At 44.4% G+C, this 24926-nt stretch overlaps 1 protein-coding gene across 6 annotated transcripts in view; it reads right to left on the bottom strand.

Annotated features, from left to right (window-relative positions):
• The window catches only part of HOMER2 (homer scaffold protein 2), a 97458-nt gene that overhangs the window by 9353 nt on the left and 63179 nt on the right, over nt 1-24926 (bottom strand). For 4 of the 6 annotated variants that reach the window (XM_059912370.1, XM_059912368.1, XM_059912367.1 and 1 more), the window contains exons 3-6: nt 24789-24920; nt 10015-10107; nt 5485-5591; nt 1295-1508 (exon numbers count right to left, since the gene is read on the bottom strand). In XM_059912370.1, the coding sequence (XP_059768353.1) occupies nt 1295-1508; nt 5485-5591; nt 10015-10107; nt 24789-24920 (546 nt within the window). The remainder of the gene's footprint in view (nt 1-1294; nt 1509-5484; nt 5592-10014; nt 10108-24788; nt 24921-24926) is intronic. The other 2 variants (XM_059912369.1, XM_059912371.1) reach the window with 2 other exon arrangements.

The raw sequence follows: 24926 nt of genomic DNA, 5'->3' as shown, positions 1-24926 counted from the left end.
CAGTCCTCAGGGTGCAGGGCACTAGGTGGTCAACATGAGGACAATTCTCAGAGGTGACCTGCACCAGCCCTCAGGATCTGAACCTCCAGCCACAGGAGCCGCCGGAGATCCCACCAACGTCCACATCCCGCCCTGGGAATCAAGTTCCCAGCGCTTCCCACCCAGGGAAGCTGACGCTCCGCGCAGGTCCGCGCAGGGAGCAGGTTCCACTGCACGCACTTCCTCCACGCCCCGCTCCCCCGCACGGCTCCTTGGTTCTTACACTCAGAGGCGAAGCGAGAAACTCAGCTCTTCGCTTGGAAAAAGAAAGAAAGGGCGATCAATCCCTCTGGCAGGCAGATCAGCCCAGCCTCAGAAGGGAAGGTGCAGAGTCAGCACTTGGCCTGCGCCCCTCACCGTCAGCACTTTACGAAAAAACGACACGAGGCAGTTTCACGTGCCACCTGCTCCGAAGTAAGACGTGAAATAGGGGAGTGGTTTCCAGGGGCTCCACTCAGAACGGGTGGGCGGGTTATAAACGGGGGCAAGGGGAGCGAGTACCAATCTCAATGAGACCCGTACCCTGAAATCCTGCATTTACGGAGCAGACTGTGTTCACCAACTGTGGGATAAAAGTGCTGACCAGCAAAACAGCACAGCAACCCCAGGACCTCACCTGGGGACCCTAAAGCAACCGCATCAACTCAGCCCAACTCCAGAGCATGAGCGACTAATTACAGGGAAGGACGTGGGTGAATTCTGAAAAAAATCGAAAAGCTCCGATGTCAGGGTAGGAGGATAGAGGGCACACGAGGGCCGTCCGCATCCACCCACCTCACACGTCAAGGGCGTATTCCTTTCCTTGCTATCTCACATTTTTAGAAAGAGCGGTTTGCAGGGAAGCAGGGTTTTTGAGCAATCACGCCTCACCATCTCCTGAATCTGTTTTCTTCACTCACCCTCTGGATCCCTTTTCTCTACCGAAGATCACTGAACCACAGAAAATGCCAGAGGGAGGCCACCCACAAAAGGCCAACCCACAGCTCGCATCAGAGGGTGATCTTTGTGAGAGACAAAGCTGCAATCTCCCATTGATTTCTCTTCTCCTTTGCGATTGCAATTTTAAAACTTGGTTCAGGAAAGGTAATCAGTCAGTTCTGTACGTAGTAGCGTTCCCACTAAGGCAGGTAGGGAGGCGGAGGGGAGGACAAAGGGAGAAGCAGCGGGTCTTCCTTCTGCCCCTGGGACACGGGACTGAGGGCCAAGTGGGAGGCAGTAGGGAGAGGAAGGTCACGGCCGCCCTGGCCCTCCCCACCTTGTTCCGGAGCCGGTCATTCTCGTCGCGGCAGAGGGAGAACTGCCTCTTCCACTGCTCCACGCTGGCCGCCGAGTCCTGCAGTGCCGTGGTCAGCCGGGCGTTGCTCTCCCGCAGGGTCTGCAGTTCGATCTCCCATTTCTTCACGTTGGCGGCGCTGCCGGGCGGGGGCCAGGCGGTGACCGGGAGGGTGGGTGCCGTCCACCCGGCTGCCCTGGGGAGGGGGGACCCAACCACCCCCTCAGCCCATGCCTCGGGGCCACACCCTCTCCCACCGGTGGCCTGGAGGTGAGAACCACGTGCTGAGCGGGCCTGGCACCTCCCTTTAGTGGGAACATGCTGCCTTGTTGGGTGATTTTCTCAAGGCATCACTTTAGAAGAGAACAGAATTCTCAGAGAAGGAAGAGATGAAACTTAGAATGAACTCAGCCATAAAAAAGAATGAAATCATGCCATTTGCAGCAACATGGATGCAACTAGAGATTATCATACTAAGTAAGTCAGACAGAGACAAATGCCATATGATATCAGTCTTATGTGGAGTCTAAAATATGACACAAATGAACTTATCTATGAAGCAGAAACAGGCTCACAAACATAAGAGAACAGACTTGTGGTTGCCAAGGGGGAAGGGGCTGAGGGAGAGATGGATTGGGAGTTTGGGGTTAGTAGATGCAACCTATTATATACATAATGGATAAACAACAAGGTCCTACTGTATAGCACACGGAACTATATTCAACGTCCTGGGATAAACCATAATGGAAAAGAATATAAAAAAGAATTATATGTATATATGTATAACTGAGTCACTTTGCTGTACAGCAGAAATTAACACAATATTGTGAATCAACTCTACTTCAATTAAAAAAAAAAAGGAAACTAAGAATGAAGCCACAGACTGTGGTAGAGACCCCTCCCCCGTCTGCTCCCTACTGACCCCTGGCCGCAGGACTGTTCTCTCCTGCCCCATGTCCGTTCCTTCCTGAAATGAGCCTCAGGGATGTAGGTTCTGAAGTGCTGGGGCGGACCCTGGGCCCTCTGACACTCTCATGAAAGCTGCGGACCCTTTCAACAAGCTCCTGACACCCCCTCTCTGGAGCCCAACAACCCCAGGTTTAAACAAACAGCCTGGGTCCAGATTTGAGAGCTGAGGACTTGAGGACAGAGGAGACAGGGGCTGGGAGTCCCCTGAGGGCAGAACTGGGGTTCTAACCGCAGCACGTGTGAGGGAGCCCTGGCGTGAGGGAGCCCTGGCCGACCCTAGGTCACCTCAGGTCCGAGGGACGCCTCCACGTTATCACCAAACCACATGATAATCCTCTGTGATCAGTGAAGTTTGAAAAAACAAACTGGAATCAGGTTCCCCTCAGTTGCCGCTCCCATTCAACGCTTCTTTTGTTTCCTTGTTTTGGAGACCAGTGTTCACTGCAGCACTATTTACAATAGCCAGGACATGGAAGCAACCTACATGTCCATCGACAGAGGAATGGATAAAGAAGATGTGGTACATACAGACAATGGAATATTAGCCATTAAAAGGAACAAAATTGGATCATTTGTAGAGACGAGGATGGACCTTGAGACTGTCATACAGAGTGAAATAAGTCAGAATGAGAAAAACAAATATCACATAATATCGCTTATATGTGGAATCTAGAAAAATGGTAGAGATGAACTTATTTGCAAAGCAGAAATAGAGACACAGACGTAGAGAACAAACGTATGGTTATCAAGGGGGTAAGGGTGGCAGGGTGGGATGAACTGGGAGATTGGGACTGACACACATACACTACTATGTATAAAATAGATAGCTAATGAGAACCTGCTGTATGCCATAGGGACCACTACTCAATGCTGTATGGTGACCTAAATGGGAAGGAAATCTAAAAAAGAGGAGATATATGTATAGTTGATTCACTGTGCTGTACAGCAGAAACTAACACAACATTGTAAAGCAACTAAACTCCAATAAAAATTAATTAAAAAAAAAAACACCACCTCAGACTTAGCCACTCTGAAAAAAAAAAAAGAAAGTTTTTGGCTTCTAATCAATACTGCCTGGCTGAGGAGAGTTCTGTCTCTAAAGGCTTCTTTTTTTTTTTTTTTAACTTTTAAAAAAGTAAATACAACTGTATTTTAATAATCTGCATTATCTTTCATCCACCTCAAGGTCCTAGAACTGTGATTGGAAAATATATACTTTTGGTTTCAAACACCACAGACTGAAAACATAGCAAAATATTATTATGTGATTAATTTCAGAGTTAATGATTGAGCTGATTTCGGGAAATGGCTTCACACCCATTCCTGTAATTCACTCGTCCATTCAACTGGGATTTAAAAACATTTATTTTTAGGGGTGGAATGTTTTCATCCAGGCAGCCCACTGTGACTCAACCAAAAATAGTCCTCATGATCACCTGATGAGTAAAAGAGGCTGGTCACAGTTTTGTCCTGTGAAGTACCTGACAAAACCCAGGGTCCAAAGAAGGTGGCTGGATCTAAGGGTCCTATGTTCTTTCTGGAATTCCTAGGTCAGATCACAGGAATTAAGCTCCACGCACTGGTCAGGCCAGCTGGGTTGCAGAGGTGGGTGCCTCTGGGAAGATTTACCAGCCATGTGACCTTGGGCAAGGACTCACTGTACCACCTGGGACTCAGTTTCCTTACCTGTAAAATGGGGGAATTAATATGATAGAGTTCTTAAACGGGGCAGGTCTGAGGAAAGCAGCTTCTCAGCCACAGAGAGGCTGGGGGAAGCCGGCCGAGTCCCCTGCCAGGTGAGCAGAATGACCCCCAAAGACAGCAGTTCTGAAGGTGATCATGGGGCCAGACTTACACCGTGAGGCCCAGCCTAGCCTTTGGGAAACAGGCCACATTCTCAAGATATGAAAACACAAGCACAGCTAGTATAGTCATTAAAAGTTAAAATCTTGTTGATATCGTTATGGGGGTTGTGTTAAATTTGTAGATCAATTTAAGGGAAATTGATACTTTTTAAAATAGTGAGGCTTCCTACCACTTCCCAATAGACTTTTTCTATTTGTTGAATTACTCACGTATGGCCCTCAAAATCATTTGAGTTTTCTTCACAAAGATCCTGTACATTTCTTAAGTTTATTCCCATGTATTTTATGGTTCTAGTTCATATTGTAAAGGAAATCTCTTCTTCAAATATATAGTCTAGGTGATGTTTGTTTGTATATAGAAAAGCTACTGATTTTTGTGAGATTTTAATTTCAAGATAGTTTCTTAGGTTTTAATGTTTTTCAGTGTTATCATATATGAATAAATGATAAATTTGGCTTCTCAAAAACCAAAACAGGGGGCTTCCCTGGTGGCGCAGTGGTTGAGAATCTGCCTGCCAATGCAGAGGACACGGGTTCAAGCCCTGGTCTGGGACGATCCCACATGCCGCGGAGCAACTTGGCCCGTGAGCCACAATTACTGAGCCTGCGCGTCTGGAGCCTGTGCTCGGCAACGAGAGGCCGTGATAGTGAGAGGCCCGCGCACCGCGATGAAGAGTGGCCCCCGCTTGCCACAACTAGAGAAAGCCCTCGCACAGAAACGACGACCCAACAAAGCCATACATACATACATACATAAATAAAAAGAATGTAAGCAGACAAGAATAGCATTAAAAAAATTTAAAAAAATTAAAAAAAAAAAAAAAAAAAAAAAACCCAAAACAGGGACTTCCCTGGTTGTCCAGTGGTTAAGAATCCATACTCCCAATGCAGGGGGCACGGGTTTGACCCCTGGTTGGGGAACTAAGATCCCGCATGCCGCATGGCACGGGCCACCCCCCCCCCCCAAAAAATGAAACGTAAGCACTGGGATGGGGACTTCCCTGGCGGTCCAGTGGTTAGGACTCCACGCTTCCATTGCAGGGGACCCGGGTTCCATCCTTGGCTGGGGAATTAAGATCTCACAGGTCTCACGGTGTGGCAAAAAAGAAAAAAAAAGCACAGGGACACCTCTCTCTTTCTCACACACACACATAGATGCTGATGTGCACAGAGAACAACCATGAAGGCAGCTGGTCTTCCTCTGGCCAGGAGTCAAGACCGGACGCTCTGAGCAGGACCCAGTCTCCTTTCCCAACTTCCTGAAACCCTGCCCAGTAGGAAAGGCTGCAGGAAGTGCTGACCTGGGAGGCAACAGCACCTGGGTTTAAATATGCTCACCTCTGTGTCAGCGCGATCTTCAGCTTGTCGTTCTCAGACTTGAGGTGTGTGTTGGCAGGACCCGCACAAGACGCCTTTTCATCGTCCGTTCCGTTGATGCTGGATGCCTGAGTGGAAGATGGGGTTTCACACCCAGATTCCTGGCCAGACTGAATCACCTGCACACCTTATCGCTCGTCCTCACAGCGGAAGCAAATCAGGCATAATGAGGAACTGTCTGGTTATGAGTGTGGGAGAACCAACGCATCCAACCAGAATGCAGCAAAGACTGACAAGTCCACAGACTAATAACAAGACTATCCCTGGAGACTCCACTTGGAGTCCAGACGGCCTGTGCATTTTACCCACAGGACAGCATACAGGGCCGTTATGCAGAACCTTTTCACTCAAACTTTACAGGTAAACCTAACAAGCCCGGATACCTGATCTCCTTAAATAACACAGGACAGAAGCCACAGATTAAAAGAGGTGGAGGGTTTTGGGGACTTCCCTGGCGGTCCAGTGGTTAAGACGCCGTGCTTCCACTGCAGGGGGCGCGGGTTCAATCCCTTGTTGGGGAACTAAGATCCCACATGCTGCAGGGCACGGCCAAAAGAAAAAAAAAAAGAAAAAGAAAGGGGGGAGGAGGGTTTTATAATAAGAAACAGTGAATGAGTTAAGAGAAAAAGTATAAGAAGACGAGATGACTTAAAAATCCCAGGGCTACAGAGAGATGAACACACTCATTTGAAAAAAAAAAACCAGGAATCAGATATGGGTGTCTGCGACTATTTAGCAATGTTATGAATATTCTGAAATGTTTTCTGTAATAAACCATACTACGTGGAGGTGAAACCTCATCTGGTCTTGGATAAGATCTTAGAAAGATTTTATTTAGCCTCCAAGAAGAATAAAGGCAAAGGAAAGACATGAAGGGAATGACGTATGACTAAATTTCTACATCGCAAAAAAGTGCCATAAACTATATCAGAATGTAAGCAACAATGTGGGGGAAATATTTGCAATGCATACTAAAAACAAAAATGCTAATACCTTTCCTATACTAAAAAACTCTTAGAGTCCTCAACTTTTAGAGAGACGCTCTGAAATATTTATGGATGAAATGATGTCTGGGACTGGCTTTAAAATAAAGACGGAAGGAGAGGGGGGTATAGATGAAACAATTGGTCATAAAGTCCTAATTGTTAAAGCTGACCTATGAGTCCATGGGGGTTCATTTACCCAGTTCTGCCTAGTTTTGTATATATTCAAAACTAGCCATGTTAAGAATAAAGTTCTTGGAAATGAACACAAAAAAGCGGAAAAGATATGCAATTGACATTTACAGAAGAAGAAATACATAGAATTAATAAACAAAAAAATTCAATCTCACTAGTAAAGACATACAAAATGAAAAAAGCCAATAAAATACATTCTTCTTCTGTCAAATCAACAAAGCTTTGTTGGGGAGGGAACGGGAGGGAAAAACGCTCTCATTCACTGCTGGTGGGAGTCTCAATTGTACATTTCTGTAGGGATGTTTGCAGTGTGTGTCAAAAGCTCTCAAAACGTCCTACCCCTTGCTGGGAAAACTGGACAGCCACATGTAAAAGAATGAAATTAGAACACTCCCTAACACCATACACAAAAATAAACTCCAAATGGATTAAAGACCTAACTGTAAGACCAGACACTATAATACTCTTCGAGGAAAACATAGGAAGAACACTCCGTGACATAAATCACAGCAAGATCCTTTTTGACCCACCTCCTAGAGAAATGGAAATAAAAACAAAAATAAACAAATGGGACCTAATGAAACTTAAACATTTTTGCACAGCAAAGGAAACCATAAACAAGATGAGAAGACAACCCTCAGAATGGGAGAAAATATTTGCAAGTGAAGCAACTGACAAAGGATTAATCTCCAAAATTTACAAGCAGCTCATGTAGCTCAATATCAAAAAAACAAACAACCCAATCCAAAAATGGGCAGAAGACCTAAATAGACATTTCTCCAGAGAAGACATACAGATGGCCAAGAAGCACATGTAAAGCTGCTCAACATCACTAATTATTAGAGAAATGCAAATCAAAATTACAATGAGGTATCACCTCACACCAGTTAGAATGGGCATCATCAGAAAAGCTACAAACAACAAATGCCGGAGAGGGTGTGGAGAAAAGGGAACCCTCTTGCACTGTTGGTGGGAATGTAAATTGATACAGCCACTATGGAGAACAGTACGGAGGTTCCTTAAAAAACTAAAAATAGAATTACTATATGACCCAGCAATCCCACTACTGGGCATATACCCAGAGAACACTATAATTCAAAAAGACACATGCAACCCAGTGTTCACTGCAGCACTATTTACAGTAGCCAGGTCATGGAAGCAACCTAAATGCCCATTGACAGACGAATGGATAAAGAAGATGTGGTACATATATACTATGGAACATTACTCAGCCATAAAAAGGAACGAAATTGGGTCATTTGTAGAGACGTGGATGGATCTAGAGACTGTCATACAGAGTGAAGTAAGTGAGAAAGAGAAAAACAAATATCGTATATTAACACATATATATGGAACCTAGAACAATGGTACAGATGAACCAGTTTGCAGGGCAGAAATAGAGACACAGATGTGGAGAACAAACACATGGACACTAAGGGGGGAAAGTGGTGGGGGTGGTGGTGGTGGGATGAATTGGGAGATTGGGATTGACATGTATACACTAATATGTATAGAATGGATAACTAATAAGAACCTGCTGTATAAAAAATAAATAAAATAAAATCCAAAAAAAAAACAATTGTTGACCAGAAAAAAAAAAAAAATTCCTACCCTTAACCCAATACTTCCACTTCAAGAATTTATCCTGCAGAAACCATCAAATGCACAAAAGGTGTGCAAGAATGCTTAGCGCGGTGTTATTTATATTAATGAAAAATTAGAAACAACATAGATGTCCCACATTATAGGAGGTTAATGGAATAAGTTGTGATACAAACAAACACTGGAATACTATCTAGCCATTAAAATAGTTTTGAAAAGGGATATTTGAAAACACAAGGAAAGGATCATAACAAATAAGTTTTTTAAAAAAAGATTAAAAAGAATAACACAAAAATATACTGGAAAGCTATATTAGGAAGAAACACACCAAAACATTAACAAAATATCTTTGGTAACTCTTATTGTATAATAATCTTAGCATTCGAAAAAAAAAAAAAAAAACCACAGAGAAAGTCCTTAGACTATGGACCATTTCAAGTGCCCAATTTTACAGATCCTCAGCTATTACTCAGTACAATAATTAGTATACTAAATTAACAGTATCATTTAGATGTTATTAAAGATTATTTACAAAGATTCAGGAAAGTTCCTGTCCACTTGAAGTCTAATACACATTCATTTCCATAAATCCATAGGGGCATCTTTTATAGGATTCAGCTTCAGCTATTGCTGACGGCCCAGTCTAGGGTGTTAATCTTGACCGCTCAGGATGCCCATGCCTCCTGTTCTCTTTCCACAAGCTTCCCCGACATCCATCCATGGCTGTCCTGGCCTGGCCATTCTCCACCCCACAGCCTCCTCTCCGATCTTCCTGCCCTCAGCTCCTCCCTGACTTCTTCACCACCCGCATGCAACCCTCATGTCAATTCCTGATCAGTAGCCATAAAACATCTCCAATGCCTTCCCACTATCCAACAATAAATAATTAAGTAAGAATGATCCACTAATGAAGAATTCCAGGTCCTCCACAGTACCTCCAAGTGCATCTCTGTTCCTCCCACTGTGCACCTCACCGCCAGGCAGGCAGACCCCTGGCTGCCTTGCATTTACATCATGCTTATCCCTAATCCCAGACCCCAGCTCCTACGTCTCGTCAGGTCTCCCTTTCCCTGTCTCTCTACACATAACTCTGTCACTAGGTCAAGGTTTCCACCTACCACTACACACCCCAATCTAGACGTCAGGAAGGCAGGCATTTTTATTTCAGGTTAAAATAGGTCCCTTTTAGTCAATTATCACACTTTTAAGTAGACAGATAACTCAGTTCCTGGCAAAGCCACATTTACGTTGGCTAAACCAGAGCTGTTGGAATACCACCTCCCACCTGACTTTGTTATAATAGGGAGACAGACGAGGACTCTCTGGCATCGATCAAGTTTTCTCTGTCATGGGCACAGGCACCTGCATTTGTCCATGAGCATCCTTCATGCAGACCTCACCTCCCAACACAGAAAGAAAACACTTCACCTTGGCATTGGTTTTTGAACTGTGACCAGAGGACATCCCAGACCAGGGACATGCATTAACTCTAATCTCATCAAACATTTTCCATCCAAAATCTATCACCACATCCTGAAAAATTCAAGAGTCTCTTACATGTCACATTCATCTCACTGTGAGCAGGCTAATAGTTGAAACAGTTTTCAAAATGCCCTACTGCAAAAATTTCCTATTTCTTGTCAAAAGTGACAAGGAACAAAGAGTCTCAATCACTGATCACACTCATTCATTTTACGGACAAATTACTTACTTGGGAATGATTGCTCGAGGTCTCGATTTTCTCCTGGGATTTGTCTCTGGCTAGTCTGGCAGCTTCTTTCACCTCCTGGAATTTCTCTGCAAACTGAACGTGAAGAAGAATTATTAGGGCTTTCCTTAACCTTACACATGGCTGATATTCAGAACCTACCTTTATTATTTTGCATTCATTTTAAGCCAATAAACTCTGTATAAAACCATAAGAAAGATTTTATTTGAGATTAAAAAGAAATGAATATAATGAATGCTTTTTCCAAAAAAACCCACTATTGGCCAAGGTCAGATCTGAATGAATTTCTAAGATACTGAAGCTAGATTTGGTGGCGAAATATTAAAAACACATACCTCTGGCTAACAGCACCTAATACAAATGCAACAAAAGAAATTTAGCTATAGCGCAAAAGGAATCCATGAAAAACTTCATAATCCCTATTGAAAGATCCAAGAACTCTTAAAAGTCAATGTCATGAAAAACAAAAACATCCAAAAAGTTGAGAAGGAACAGTCCTAGATTTTAAAAGTCTAAGATATAAAATAGCAAAATGCAACGTGTAGCCTAGGACTGAGTCCTCTTTTGAACAGACCAAGTAGAAGACTTCTGGGCAACAAGGAGGGAAATGTGAGCATGGACTGGATAAGATGACACCAAGGAGTTACTTTTTTTTTTTTAAGTAAATAAATAAACCTTTTTATTTATTTATTTATTTACTTATTTATTTATGGCTGCTTTGGGTTTTCGTTGCTGCGCACGGGCTTTCTCTAGCTGCGGCAAGTGGGGGCTACTCTTCATTGCGGTGCGCCATCTTCTCATTGCAGTGGCTTCTCTTGTTGCGGAGCACGGGCTCTAGGCACATGGGCTTCAGTAGTTGTGGCGCATGGGCTCAGTAGTTGTGGCTTGCGGGCCCTAGAGCATGCAGGCTTCAGTAGTTACAGCGCTCAGGCTCAGTAGTTGTGGCGCATGGGCTTTGTTGCTCCACGGAATGTGGGATCTTCCCAGACCAGGACTCGAACCCGTGTCCCCCACATTGGCAGGTGGATTCTTAACCACTGCGCCACCAGGGAAGTCCAGGAGTTATTATTAATCTTGTTAGAAGTGCTGATGATGTTGTGGTTGTTGGGAAATGTGATTCTTTAGAGATCGACACTGAAGTATTTAGGTGTGAAATGTCTCAATGTCTGTAATTTACTTTAGAGTACTTCAGCAACAATAAAAACAGATGAAGCAATGTGGCACAGTGTTCACTGTTAAATCTACGTGATGCGCATATGGCTGTCCATTATACTATGCTCTCTGCTTTCAAAAATGTTCTAATATTTTCTTTTTTTTAGTTTTAAATTTATTTATTTATTTATTTTTGGCTGTGTTGGGTCTTCGTTTCTGTGCGAGGGCTTTCTCTAGTTGCGGAAAGCGGGGGCCACTCTTCATTGCGGTGCGCGGGCCTCTCACTATCGCGGCCTCTCTTGTTGCGGAGCACAGGCTCCAGACGCGCAGGGTCAGTAGTTGTGGCTCACGGGCCTAATTGCTTCGCGGCCTGTGGGATCTTCCCAGACCAGGGCTCGAACCCGCGTCCCCTGCATTGGCAGGCAGATTCTCAACCACTGAGCCACCAGGGAAGCCCCTAATATTTTCTTAAAAGAAAAAAATTCTTAAAATCCCAGGGCAATCATATCAATCACTGCTTTATAGTCACTGACAAGGCAACTGATTTTAATCAGCCAATACATTGTTTGAACAGAGAACATCCTGTGATAGCTAATGCTGACATCACACAGCAAGAGAGAGCCAAATGTTGCTGAGAAACGAAAAACAGCTGGCCAAGTGGCAAGGCCACCAACAATTCTGTGGCTTTTGCTGAGAACTCTATTTCGGAGCACAGGCCGCCCTCTGAGTGCTTCACAAAGCCAACAACAGCTGTCTGCTTTGGGAAACCTTGCCGGGTGATAGCCGTTGGTCAACCAAGCACCCAGTGGAGGCAGAGAAGGTCAGCGTGGCAACGCTGGCCTGTGTTGCTCCCACAGGCCTGTAAATAAAGCCACAGCTACAGGGCTTCACTTAACCAACCCAGAGCTGTCAGAGAAAAATCACATTACCTGTTGCTTAAAAGACATGAGGTCTAGCAAGGATGGACAAAGCACCCGCCTTCCTTTTAGGGGACCCGTAAGTAAAAATATCATGTCATGAACTCCTTGACGGCAGGGTCCACGCTTTTCCTCTTTGCACCCTCCCCTGACACCTGGCAGAGAGCAGGCACAAATAAGTTTGTTCAGTGAATGAATGAGCTCTGGGTTCCAGATTTGCACACCTCTGCCCACTTGAAAAAAAAAATCATGTCAAAGTACAGGCCGAACCTAAGGACCTAGGAAGGTACTGTGGTAAGTGTCTGGGACTATTCTGCCCCATCTTTCTGCTTCCTAAGCTTAACTGATTGGATCAACCTAGGAACTAGATAGAGCATCACTTGGAATATGAACATTATCGCGGAAGAGATTTTGTGCAGGCACCATAAAGGCCTTTCAATCTTATTAAGACATTAAAAGATGCAACTTTTAAAAGGTATGATCTTAAATGTTTTTGTGCCCTACTATCAAATAAAAGTCAAACGTGATTTGAAGAAAACGGTAATGCATGTGGTTCTCAGTAGACACACCTGCTAATGGAGTCTCCCCATGCTGTGCTTAGGAAGGTGGGGCTGGCTGTCTCCCACAAGCATCTCAATTCACCAGGCTCCCAAACCAAAAGCACTGTTCTTTACAGACCGTCCTTGTGCCTGTCAGGGTCTCTTTCTCTCAGGGTCTTATTCGAAGTTGCTTGTAAACTAGATTGGACATGGCATCAGCCAGGGTCATGCTTATTCAGTCAACAAACATGGTCTGAGCACGACTCACACCTTCAGCAAACAAAAATTTTCACCGTGAGCTGGGCCATGCCCTAAGTTAGGTGCTGGGGTGTGAACACTGTGGTAGTATCAGATAGAGGGCAAGACTTGGGTAGCAGGAGATAGTGGCAAACAAGTCAGTAAATAAAGCCCTGCTGGGCTTTGATAGAACAAGTTGCCTCTGGATGGAGCTTGGGGGCCTCCATTCTGTCTGTCTCCTCCTACCTGACCCTGAACATCTGGGATGACCCTCAGCTCAACTCCTGGAGACTCAGCCCAGAGCACAAACCTTCAGTTCCAATGGGCCCTTCTCTCTTTGTCCCCTGACACCCATCATGGTGGCCCCTCCAGGTGTCCCACAGTTTTGTCTTGGGTGGGCCTACTTAGTACCCTCTACCCCTAGACCCTCAGCATAGGCACATCTACTAGGTAAGGAGTTTAATGGCTTTTTAACACACGTTCTCTTGTTTGCTCCTCTCCATCCTCTGTAGGACAGGAATTCTTTTTTTTTTCTTAATATTTATTTTACTTATTTATTTGGTTGTGCCGGGTCTTAGTTGTGGCAAGCGGGCTCCTTAGTTGCGGCAGGCAGGCTCCTTAGTTGTGGCATGCTCACTCTTAGTTGCGGCACACATGTGGGATCTAGTTCCCTGACCAGGGATCGAACACTGCATTGGGAGTGCGGAGTCTTAACCACTGTGCCATCAGGGAAGTCCCTAGGATGGGAATTCTTATGTATAGTTTCCTGAAAAGAAAATAGAGTCTTAGAGAGGTTAAAATTTGCCCATGGTCACATGGCTAGTAAATAATAAACCTGAACTTGAGCCCATATCTGATTTCCACACAATCATCCACACATCCAGTTACTTTCGCGTGCTTATAAGAATGCCAAGAGTCTTGCCCACAGCAGTTGCTAAACATTTATTGATTGGATTTTCCATTTGCAAAGAGATGCCCTTACCTTAAAATAGAATTGTACTCACTTCCTCTTTAAAAGAAAATTCTAAAAGCTTTAACTCCAAAACAGGCCATGGGAACCTTTAAGGCAAAGACAAGGCCTGAGGATTAGAATAGCAGATACAGAATAAGGGGCCCGGGCGACAAGTTCTGATTTTACAGCTCTCCTCAGCTTCACTATTTAGCTGTTCTCTTTCTCAGTTACAAAAGGGAGGCAAGGAACAACTGTCACACATATGTCAAAACACACATCCTTATAGGACCTCAAGGTGACAGTGCTACTACACAGGCAGACCTCACTTTATCGCATTTCACAGATAACCGTGTTTTTTACAAATTGAAGGCTGGTGGCAACCCTGCATCAAGCAAGTCTATCGGCACCATTTTTCCAACAGTATTTGCTCACTTCGTGTCTCTGTGTCACTAATTCTCACAGTGTTTCAAACTTTCATGGTGATCTGCCATCAGTGATCTTTGCTGTTACTAAAATTCAGTGAAGGCTCAGATAATGGTTAGCAATTATTAGCCACAACGTATTTTTTTAATTTAGGTATGTACATTGTTATTTTAGACATAATGCTAGTGCACACTTAATGGACTACAGTATAGTGTAAACATAACTTTTACACGCACTGCGAAGCCAAAAAATTTGTGTGACTTGCTTTATTGCAAGATTTGCTTTATTGCGGTGGTCTGGAGCCAAATTCACAATATCTCCAAGGCATGCCTGTGAACAGTAACAGCCTAGAACATCTCAAAAAAGGGGAAAAAAGGACATGTATTCTCGACTCCTAGGGATGAGATAAGACACTCGGTTAGAATGTACAGTCTTACTATGCACTCACAGCTACCCTGAGGTCCTCTTACTACTGTCAGTATACAAATGGGGCACAGATGGGTTTCGAAACTGGCCAAGGTCACACTGGGACTGAACACAGGCCATGTGAAGCCAGTGCTGGACACTCCGGGGTCCTATGATTTACCTGCTTAACTGCTACCTTAGCTAAGATGCCCAACTCTGACACTTATCAGCCTTTCAAATGCAGGCAAATGAACTGCTCTGCACCTTGGTTTCTTCATCTATGAAACGTGGATACTAATACAACCTCCATGGATCACATGGGGCTTTGCTGGGTGTAGGATAGGGGTTCAACAGAGAGAAGCACAGCTTCTCTGGCCTTGATTGGACTTAAACCACGAACTTTGGTAAAAGAATGCCGCAAAAGGGTGAATTCATGCATTCAAAAATATTAACTAGTTATCTCTATGCGCTAGGGACTGTGCTGGGTACACTGAAATACCCAAGAAAGACTTGGTTCCTGTGCTCAAAGGAATTCTGAGTCTGTAGAGGATTTCGTTTTATATTCATATGGGTGAGAATCAAAAGAATTTTTATCAGAAAATAAGCTTAAAATGTAATGAAGTAGGATAAGCCCTATCAGATACATTTTAGGTAAATAAATAATCATTTAAAAAGAGGTGGCATTATGGGAATAGGCCCTACTATTTATATAAAAATTAGCTATGACAAAGGAGGAATCATAAATTAATGGAGAAAATTATTCAAAAATATGATTGAGATAATTTTGGTAAACTGAGGGGAAATGAATTTAAATCCTTACACAAACCAGTAGCATGATAAATCAATGATGGGTTAAAGGGGTAAGTATTTTTTTTTAAATCTGGATGCAAGCAGAGTTGAACATTCATCAGACTTCTGCTTGAGGGGTGAGAGGGTAATTTTCTAAACTTGTAAGAAACAAAAGAAAATCATAAAAGTGACAGACTTGACTGCCTAACAATTCAAAGCTTTTGAATATAAAAAGAAAAAAAAAACTAAATCAGAAGGGAAACAACAGCCTGGGGGAAATATCTATAGCTAGGCCAGTACAACAGAAAAAGGGCCATTATCTTTAGTATAGAAAGAGTTTGTACAAATTGAAAAGGAAAATATGAAAACCCCAATAGATAAATGGCAAAATTCAGGAATAAAAAACATAACAAGTAAACAATTTATAGAGAAGATCGTTCAGCCTTGCTGGAAATGCAAAGCAAAATAATGAGGCACCATTCTTTGCCTGCTGAATTAGCAAACGCTAAAAACAATTATAATATTCTGTGCTGGCAAAGGTATTCCTGGCAGCATTGTGACTGGTACAGCCCCACTGAGAAGCAATTTGGAAATATGTATCGTAAGTGAGAAAAAAATGTTCCTACCCACTGACCTAGTGAGATCACTTTTGGGAAACTATTCTTCAAAAATAATTGGAAATATGAAAAAAATAAGGCCTTCAATATAAAGATGTTAATCCTCGCATTATCTACAATCATGAAAAACTGGAAGCAATCCAGGGAGCCCTGGGAGAAGGATGGGAGGTTTCCACTCACAGCCTCCAACTGTTGGAATGAAAGCAGTCCTCACTGAGCGAGGTGACAGATGACCGTCCTTTGGTGAAAAAGCCCCTCTCTCCAAGTCTTAAGCTTTCTCATATTTCCCCCCTTATTATAAAAAAAGCACACATGCTTGTACATTTAGTAAGTATAATTTAGGAAAAAATATCTTTTTAAAACCTATAGTCCCATCACCCAGAGATAAGCACTAACCACATAAACTTTTGATTTTTTCCTATCTGTATACATGCATCCACTACACATATTCGTTAAAAAATAGAATACGGTACATCTGCTTTTATAGCTACTTTTGATATTAACAATATGACAATATTTCCATGCACTTATATGATCTTCTATTACATTACCTGAATTGCTGCACAATATCACCCTGAAGGATATACTGGAGTTTATTTAACTAATTTCCTATGGCTGGACATTTAGGCTGGTGTTTTTGTCTTTTTGTTTTTGCTATTATAAATGATGCTGCAAGGAAAATTCTTGTAGCTAATTCTCTGGACACAGTTACAATTATTTCCTTAGAATAGATTCCTATAAATAAAACTCATGGATCAAAGGACGTGTCAAACCACAAATGTTTCTTAATATATGCCAAATTCTCATGTCTTTACTTATTAGGATCATTTTCTATAGTTTTTAAATGTGTGGTAATAATTTTGTAATCAAAATCATCATCATCATCATCATATTATGACAGAAAATGAAAGACTATTGTTTTATTTCATTTGTGACATTTTTTGGCCTTGGTCTTTGAAGACCCTAGGGCAGACGCTACCTATTTGCTTATTCAAAATCCATTTCTTGGGCGTCCCTGGTGGCGCAGTGGTTGAGAATCTGCCTGCCAATGCAGGGGACACGGGTTCGAGCCCTGGTCTGGGAAGATCCCACATGCCGCGGAGCAACTAGGCCCGTAAGCCACAATTACTGAGCCTGCGCGTCTGGAGCTTGTGCTCCGCAACAAGAGAGGTCGCGATAGTGAGAGGCCCTCGCACCACGATGAAGAGTGGCCCCCGCTTGCCGCAACTAGAGAGAGCCCTCGCACAGAAACGAAGACCCAACACAGCCATAAATTAAAAAAAAAAAAATCCATTTCTTCTTTTCCCTTAGCTCAACAGAATCTCAATTTGTCTAGAGCAGGACATTTCCCAGGTGGTAGAGAATGAGAACTGATCTAAGCTGATCACGGTAAGACATTTGTCTGCCTCTTTTTTTTTTTTTTTCCTGAAGGTGGGTGTGGGAGGGTGGCCTAGGGACCCAAGACTGATAACAGTATCCCAAAAAGAAATCTGCCAAGGGAGTTTACAGGGATGGTTGTGGTACCACCCTCCTGCCACAAATGCAGATGTGATGGATAGAGCTTAAGAAGCCATTTTATCACCATGAGGAAAAGGACAGTCAAAGAAACCAAACACACAGAGCCCTACACCCAATATCATGGAGCCACTGTACTAATGCTGGCAACTGCCTGCCTTAGGACTTCTCTTTTGTATGAAAAGCATAAGCCCTCTTTGTTACTTGCAGCCAAAAACATTCTAACTAAAACATATCAAAAGAATGATCAATATCCCCCACTGAAAGAAAAATTAGCCTTTTAAATCACAAAGGTAGGAGATAGGGCAATGCTCTCACAACTACACTGAGTTAATGAAGTGAGCATAAGAACACAAATTTGAATTTGAAATGACATAACTGAAAAGGGTCAAAAGCAAATGCCACGTATGGGTCAGGGTTTAGATGGATCAATCACAGAGCACTAGCAACTCCACCCTGGATCACTCCCCTTCGTGGCAGAATGTGTTTCCTTCTGCCTGCAATGAATGAGATGGAGACAAACATCTCAGGGTCATATGCCAGAAACCATCTAAACTTTAACAACTGGTTTATTCTTACACTTGGTTCTCCTTCCTTTGATCTCTTCAGAAGCCCTTCCTTTTGTCAGAACACGTAAGTCGCTTTTCAACATTCTTCAGTAGGCTGAGGCGTTATGCCCTCTCCAGCGGGTGGACAGAGTCCCAGCTTACCTCTGGGAAAATGCAGCTCCTGTTATTTTGGAAAGCCTATATAAAGAGCAGAAAGTGTCCCTGTAATACTTTCTGGATTTTGGTGTGAAGTGGTCCTTATAAAGGGAGCAGTAAAGACAAAGGTATCTACCTATTTTCCTCCTGGGGGGGTAAAAAGAGAAGTGTGTATAAAGTGTTCTTAAATGAAAACATCCACACTGGTGTCCCTTTTTCTAGCCTATTTATAGTGTTTGATTCCCAATTCCCCTTTCAGGTCTGTGGGCAGCTGCTCTGTGAAGTCGAGAATATTCAGCCACAGCTGTCCTCTCAGCAACACACCTCGGGAACCCGTTAGGCCCTAGGTCCTCTGTGCTAACTAATTGCCACTTGTCGAGACTGCCAGCCTCACATCATGGTAATTTATCAGTGTGTGGTTAATCGTTCCCTTCAAAGGGGAGGGGAGAAGTTGATTTGAAACATTCTGAACAAAGGAGACATCTGAGGGCTTCTTTGATACGGCTTTGTGACAATGGCAGGTCACAGTCACAAAGCAGGACTCCAACGCCGCTGGAGGAGACCGGGTAACTCGGGAAGACAGGGCACTCCCCTTTAATGATAGGACATTTTCTTCCGTCTGGGAAAAATTAGAAGTGGCCACACCTGGAAGCAGGCGCAGCCCAGGGTCTCTTCAGTTCTCAGGGACACAAATAATGGAACTTTAGCAACTTGTTCTCATTTTTGTTCTGAGTTCTCCCTCCTTTCAATTCTTTTCATTGATACGCTACCCCTTTATCCTTCCTAGCTACTTTGAGTCCTCCAAAGATTGAAGAAATTGTTCCAGGCAGTTGAGAGTAACCCTCAAACCATCCTGGGCTTCTGTGAAGAACTCCAGCCCTGGGTGGGATCAGGGGCAGTTGAGCCAAGGTGGGCCCAGCCAGGACCCTGTCGCTGACAGAAGCCCCCCATCTGACCCTGCCCAGAAGTCTGAGGCTTCCAGGCCTATCAGTCTGGATATGAGACACTTGGCAGGGGAGGCATTGCTCCCACCACCCCTCTTCTCCCAACCAGGCACTTCTTCAGAGGGAAAAGGCATGCAATCCCCAAGAGCCACTTCAGACAGAGGTTCTGGTTAATTATTCTTTCAACAAATCACCATCATACTTGCTTCCACTTTATAGAAATTCACTCTGATCCTCACAGCACCTATTCCTCTTCCTCATTTCAGACAATGGCATCACATCAGCCATCCATCACCACCCCAGTCTTTGCCTCCCACATCGACTCACCGAGTTCCACCAGTTTAGCTCCTCAGTATTTCTTAAATCTCTCCAACTCTTACACAAGCCCTCATCATCTCTGATCTGGACTAACACAAGCTAATAATCTGTCTTGATGCCAGAAAAAAATCCACCTAAAATGCAAATCTGATCATTTTCTTTCTTGGCTTAAAATCTTTCACAGGCCATGGGATATAGTCCAGAAACTCTGGCATGACACAGAAGGCCTTCCAACAGCTGGCCTCTATCAGCCTTACCCACCCCCAAAACCTGGGCACCCTGTTAACAGTGAACTGTTTGCAGCTTCCCTCACACAGTGTCAGGATTTTGCTTGTGCTCCTCCCGTTGTCCGGAGGATGATGGAAAAGGGAAATCCTCCCTGTGGCACGACGTGGAACATCTCACTGTCCGGTGTGCACAGGAGAGGTGACCTGGAGTTGGAGTCTACACTGAACCCTGGGGAAATGGTTAAGGGCCTAGCTGCATGGGAGGGATTGGGAAGAAACCAAGTTGGAGGGGTAGTGACAAAGAGATCTGGGAAATGGCTACAACAATGGGCCCAAATCGAACCAGAGCCTGGAGATATTCACGTTCCCCATGAATGCTTGCAATGGACTGAAAGTCTGTGTCTCCCTCAAATTCATATGTGGCAATCCTAACCCTCAGTGTGATGGACTAGGAGGTGGAGCCTTTGGGAGGTGACTGGGTCATAAGGATGGAGCCCTCATGGATGGGAATAATGCCCTTATAAAAAAGACCGCAGAGAGCATTCTAGCCCTCTTTTCATCAAGTGAGAACACAATGAAAAGCTGACAGTCTGCAACCTGGAAGAGGACCTTCACCTGACTTGACCATGCTGGCTCCCTGATCTCAGACTCCAGCCTCCAGAACTATGAGAGGCTGTCCACAGCAAAGGAATCCATAAACAAGACAAAAAGACAATCCTCAGAATGGGAGAAAATATTTGCAAACGAAGCAACTGACAAAGGATTAATCTCCAAAATATACAAACAGCTCATGCAGCTCAATATCAAGAAAAAAAAAAAAAAAAAAAAAAGGGCAGAGACGTAAATAGACATTTCTCCAAAGAAGACATACAGATGGCCAAGAGGCACATGAAAAGATGCTCAACATCACTAATTATTAGAGAAATGCAAATCAAAACTACAGTGAGGTATCACCTCACACCAGTCAGAATGGCCATCATCAAAAAATCTACAAACAATAAATGCTGGAAAGGGTATGGAGAAAAGGGAACCCTCTTGCACTGTTGGTGGGAATGTAAATTGATACAGCCACTATAGAGAACAGTATGGAGGTTTCTTAAAAAACTAAAAATAGAACTACCATATGACCCAGCAATCCCATTACCGGGCATATACCCTGAGAAAACCATAATTCAAAAAGACACATGCACCCTAATGTTCATTGCAGCACTATTTACAATAGCCAGGACATGGAAGCAACCTAAATGTCCATCTACAGAGGAATGGATAAAGAAGATGTGGTACATATATACAATGCAACATTACTCAGCCATAAAAAGGACTGAAATTGGGTCATTTGTAGAGACGTGGATGGACCTAGAGACTGTCATACAGAGTGAAGTAAGAAAGAGAAAGACAAATATCATATATTAACGCATATATGTGGAATCTAGAAAAATGGTATAGATGATCTTATACCATTTTTATGCAAAGCAGAAACCGAGGCACAGACGTAGAGAACAAATGTATGGATACCGAGGGGGAAAGGGGGGGTGGGAGGAACTGAGAGATTGGGATTGACATATACACACTATTGATACTATGTATAAAATAGATAACTAATGAGGACCTACTGTATAGCACAGGGAACTCTACTCAATGCTCTGTGGTGACCTAAATGGGAAGGAAATCCAAAAAAGAGGGGATATATGTATACGTATAGCTGATTCACTTTGCTGTACAGCAGAAACTAACACAACATTGTAAAGCAACTATACTCCAATAAAAATTAATTATAAAAAAAAAAGAACTGTGAGAGGCTGTTGCTTAAATACCTAGTCTATGGTATTTTGTTATAATAGCTTGAACAGACCAAGACAAGGCTCTTCTGAATCCTCCCCCCTCCAGCAAAAAGAATCCTTAGAACTAGGCGCAGGAAGGCTGCTCTATGGATACCTAGTCATTCTCTTCCCCAGGCAGCCTGGCACTTGCTCAAAATGCTTGTGGACACACTGGCCTTGGTGCCAGGGAGAGAATGTGGTGTGGCCTTGACAATACCTACTCCTGACTTCAGGTGGTGTGGCCACCCTGACTTCTGGCCCCGTTGAGTATCAATGCCAACAGCAGTGACCCACCCTGAGGCCCTGATTCTGCATCACACTTCTAAGTGACCAGCCAGCTCCCTGGTGGAAAGCTGATTACGCTGGGCCCTTCCTCTAGAGCACACGGTAATTTACCCTCACCAGGACAGACGTTTACCATGAACTGTCATGCCTCCCGGCCCCCCGACCCGCAGACTTACTTAATGCCTTCTGTACTACACAGCACCACCTCCAACCAACCAACCAACTTCTCTGCAAATGAAATGAAGCAAGGTCTACTCGCCACAGGATTCTTGATCCTCCCACAAACCTTATCAGCAGAAGCAGCAGGCCTTCCAGAACTCTGCTGTGCTGCCTGCTAGAACACCACATCTTGCAGAGCTGTGGGACGTGATGCTTCTCCTCAGAGCCGCAGTCCAGGGACTGAGGGATCAGGGATGGAGGTGACATCTCCCATGTTTATACCCCACGAGCTACCCTTAAGATTTCTGCTTCCTGCCCCATGCTGCTGAGCCCTAGCGATCTGGAGATTTTAGTACCCAGGAAAGAATGCTTGTACGAGTGGGTGGCATAAGAGGATGTGTGGCGTGCCACCAGGCCATTTTGGGTTTCTTGGGCTTCTAGAGAACAGCATCCTCATAGGTGGGGATGCAGAGGAGGACAGACTGTGGGGTACCCTTCCTTAGGGGGCTTGTTTGTGGCTGGGTCTGTGGGCTGGAGGCCTCCTTAGAAATGTGTATGTGTGTGTATGCGGTGTACACACACACATGCACACACACTGGACAAATGAAAGGTGCATTTAGCAAGTTCCTGCCAGGGTGGCTTCCTGATTCATCTTAATGCCCCTGTGAAAATAGTCTTTAGTGTACACAGGGAACCCAAGCAACCAAGTCTGTACTAAGCAGCTCTGTCATTTCCCCAGGCGTCTGGAATTCTGTAAGGCCCTCTGGGGATGGGACCACAGCTCTGCATCCTTGGTGCCCAGCACGGTGTCGGCACAGCAGGAGCTCAATAAACACCTGCCCAGCAGTCAGTGGGATGGTCAAGGCAATGGTCTAGAACTCCTTTAGCCAAGATTCCCAGAGCCAGCCTGGCTCCAGCCCTTCCTGGATTTTCAACTCTCTCTTGGCTTCCTTGAGATACTCTGATAGTCTTCCAATAAGTTCTAGTGTCACATAAACTAGGCAGTCTTGCTTTTTGTTTTTCTTTTGTTTTTTTGGCTGCGTCGAGACACGAGGGATCTTAGTTCCCCGACCAGGGATTGAACCCGGGTCTCCTGCAGTGGAAGCACGAAGTCCTAACCACTGGACCGCCAGGCAAGTCCCTAGTCAGTCTTGCTTTTAACCAGTACATTTTCAATACCTACACAGGACTCTCCACCATCCTAAAAGGAAGCCTATTCTCCTAAAACAAGCTTCTGGCCCCTTCAATCGGCTAGGTGAGGCCTCTCAGAGGTGGTCAGTTTGTTTCCTCGGTCCTTGGGCTTCTCCAAGTCTGTGGTCAGTCATGCTCTGCTCCTCAACACCTTTTTAACTATCCACAGAATGTGTCCCAGACCCCTTGGAAATCAAAGCAAAGCTATGAACGCTCTCCCTAGAAAAAAAGCAACACACACACAAAACACTGTGTGACATTTTAAGGGGACTCCAAGTTAAGAACTTATGATCCTATGACATATAAGAAATATATACCTTGTCTTCCTCCACGGTTCCTGGCTCACAGTTCCTGAGCGCTAAGAGCAATGGGAGCATCTTTTGTCACAATATTTGGTCTCTTGTCCTCAGTTCTGAGTTCAGAGCCATAAAGGTGAAATGGGTATCTTATTATTCATAACAAGCCCCTTTCCGTCAAAACTGGGTTTATGTCAATGAGGTGACTTTTGCAAAGGACCTAAGGATAGCGGCTGGTTGACAGGGGAACCAATCATGAATAGAGGGGTGAAACTTTCAAGCCCTCTGGGGAGGGGACTCAATCACCAGTGGTCAGTGATGGAATCAATCATGCCTAATTAATAAAGCCTCCATAAAACCCTAAAAGGATGGGTTTGGAGAGCTTCCGGGTGGGTGAACATGTAGAGATGTGGGGAGAGTGGCAGACTTCAGAAGGGGCATGGAAGCTCCGTCCTTTCCCCATACCTTGCCCTATGTCTCCTCCATCCAGCTGTTCCTGAGTTATACCCCTTTATAATAAACTGGTAACCTAGTAAGTAAAATGTTTCTCTGAGTTCTATAAGCAGCTCTAGCAAATTAATTGAACCTTAGGAGGGGGTCATTGGAACCTCTGATCTATAGCCGGTTAGTCAGAAGCACAGGTGACACCCTGGGCTTACAACTGAAGTCTGAAGTTGGGGGGATCTTGCAGGACTGAGCCCTTCACCTGTGGGATTGGATGCTTCCTCCAGGTAGGCAGTGTCAGAATCGAGTTGCATCGCAGGACACCCATCTGGGGTCTGAGAAGTGCTTGGTGCTTCGGGGAACCCCCCCACGCCCCCACCCACATACATGTTGGAAATTGGGAGCAGAAACGTTTTAAAACTCTTCCTGAGCGTCACCTTACTCCCCCTCTCTGAGGGTTCCAACCAGAGTCAGGGACACTGATGGCTGTCAGACACACCCTGGGTGCAGGGGCGGGGCGGACACCTGGGGAAGGAACCACTGGCAAAGCTGCGTCCTGAGGCTACACCTCAGGCTGTGAAGCAGCATTGTTAGAGATGTTTTCCTTCTCTAAACAACATCTCCATTTTCAAGGAAACTGGTGTTTCTAAAAGGTCATCTGGTTTGGCAGCCCTGCAGCGCCAGAGGGGAGAAAACTGAAGGCCAGAGAGGAAACTGCTCACCCAGTAGCAGCAGCACTGGATCCCTCAGCAGGCAATGACCTACTGAATGAGAAGAGCATTGGACATGGCACCCACGGCGCTGCGGGAGGGACCACGTTACCTTTGTCAGCTGCTGCTCCGAGGAAAACCCCAAACCAAACACCGTGTTGGCTCTGCTGTCGGCCCACTGCCCAAATTTCTGCGATGTTTTGGTGAAAGTCATATTGGGTGTGATTGTGCTGTTTATGATCACCTGCAG

This window comes from Balaenoptera ricei, chromosome 2 (assembly GCF_028023285.1).
Source record: "Balaenoptera ricei isolate mBalRic1 chromosome 2, mBalRic1.hap2, whole genome shotgun sequence".
NCBI lineage: Eukaryota > Metazoa > Chordata > Mammalia > Artiodactyla > Balaenopteridae > Balaenoptera > Balaenoptera ricei.
The sequence above is the reverse complement of the archived record's forward strand: the minus strand, read 5'-3'. Positions and strand labels throughout refer to the sequence as shown.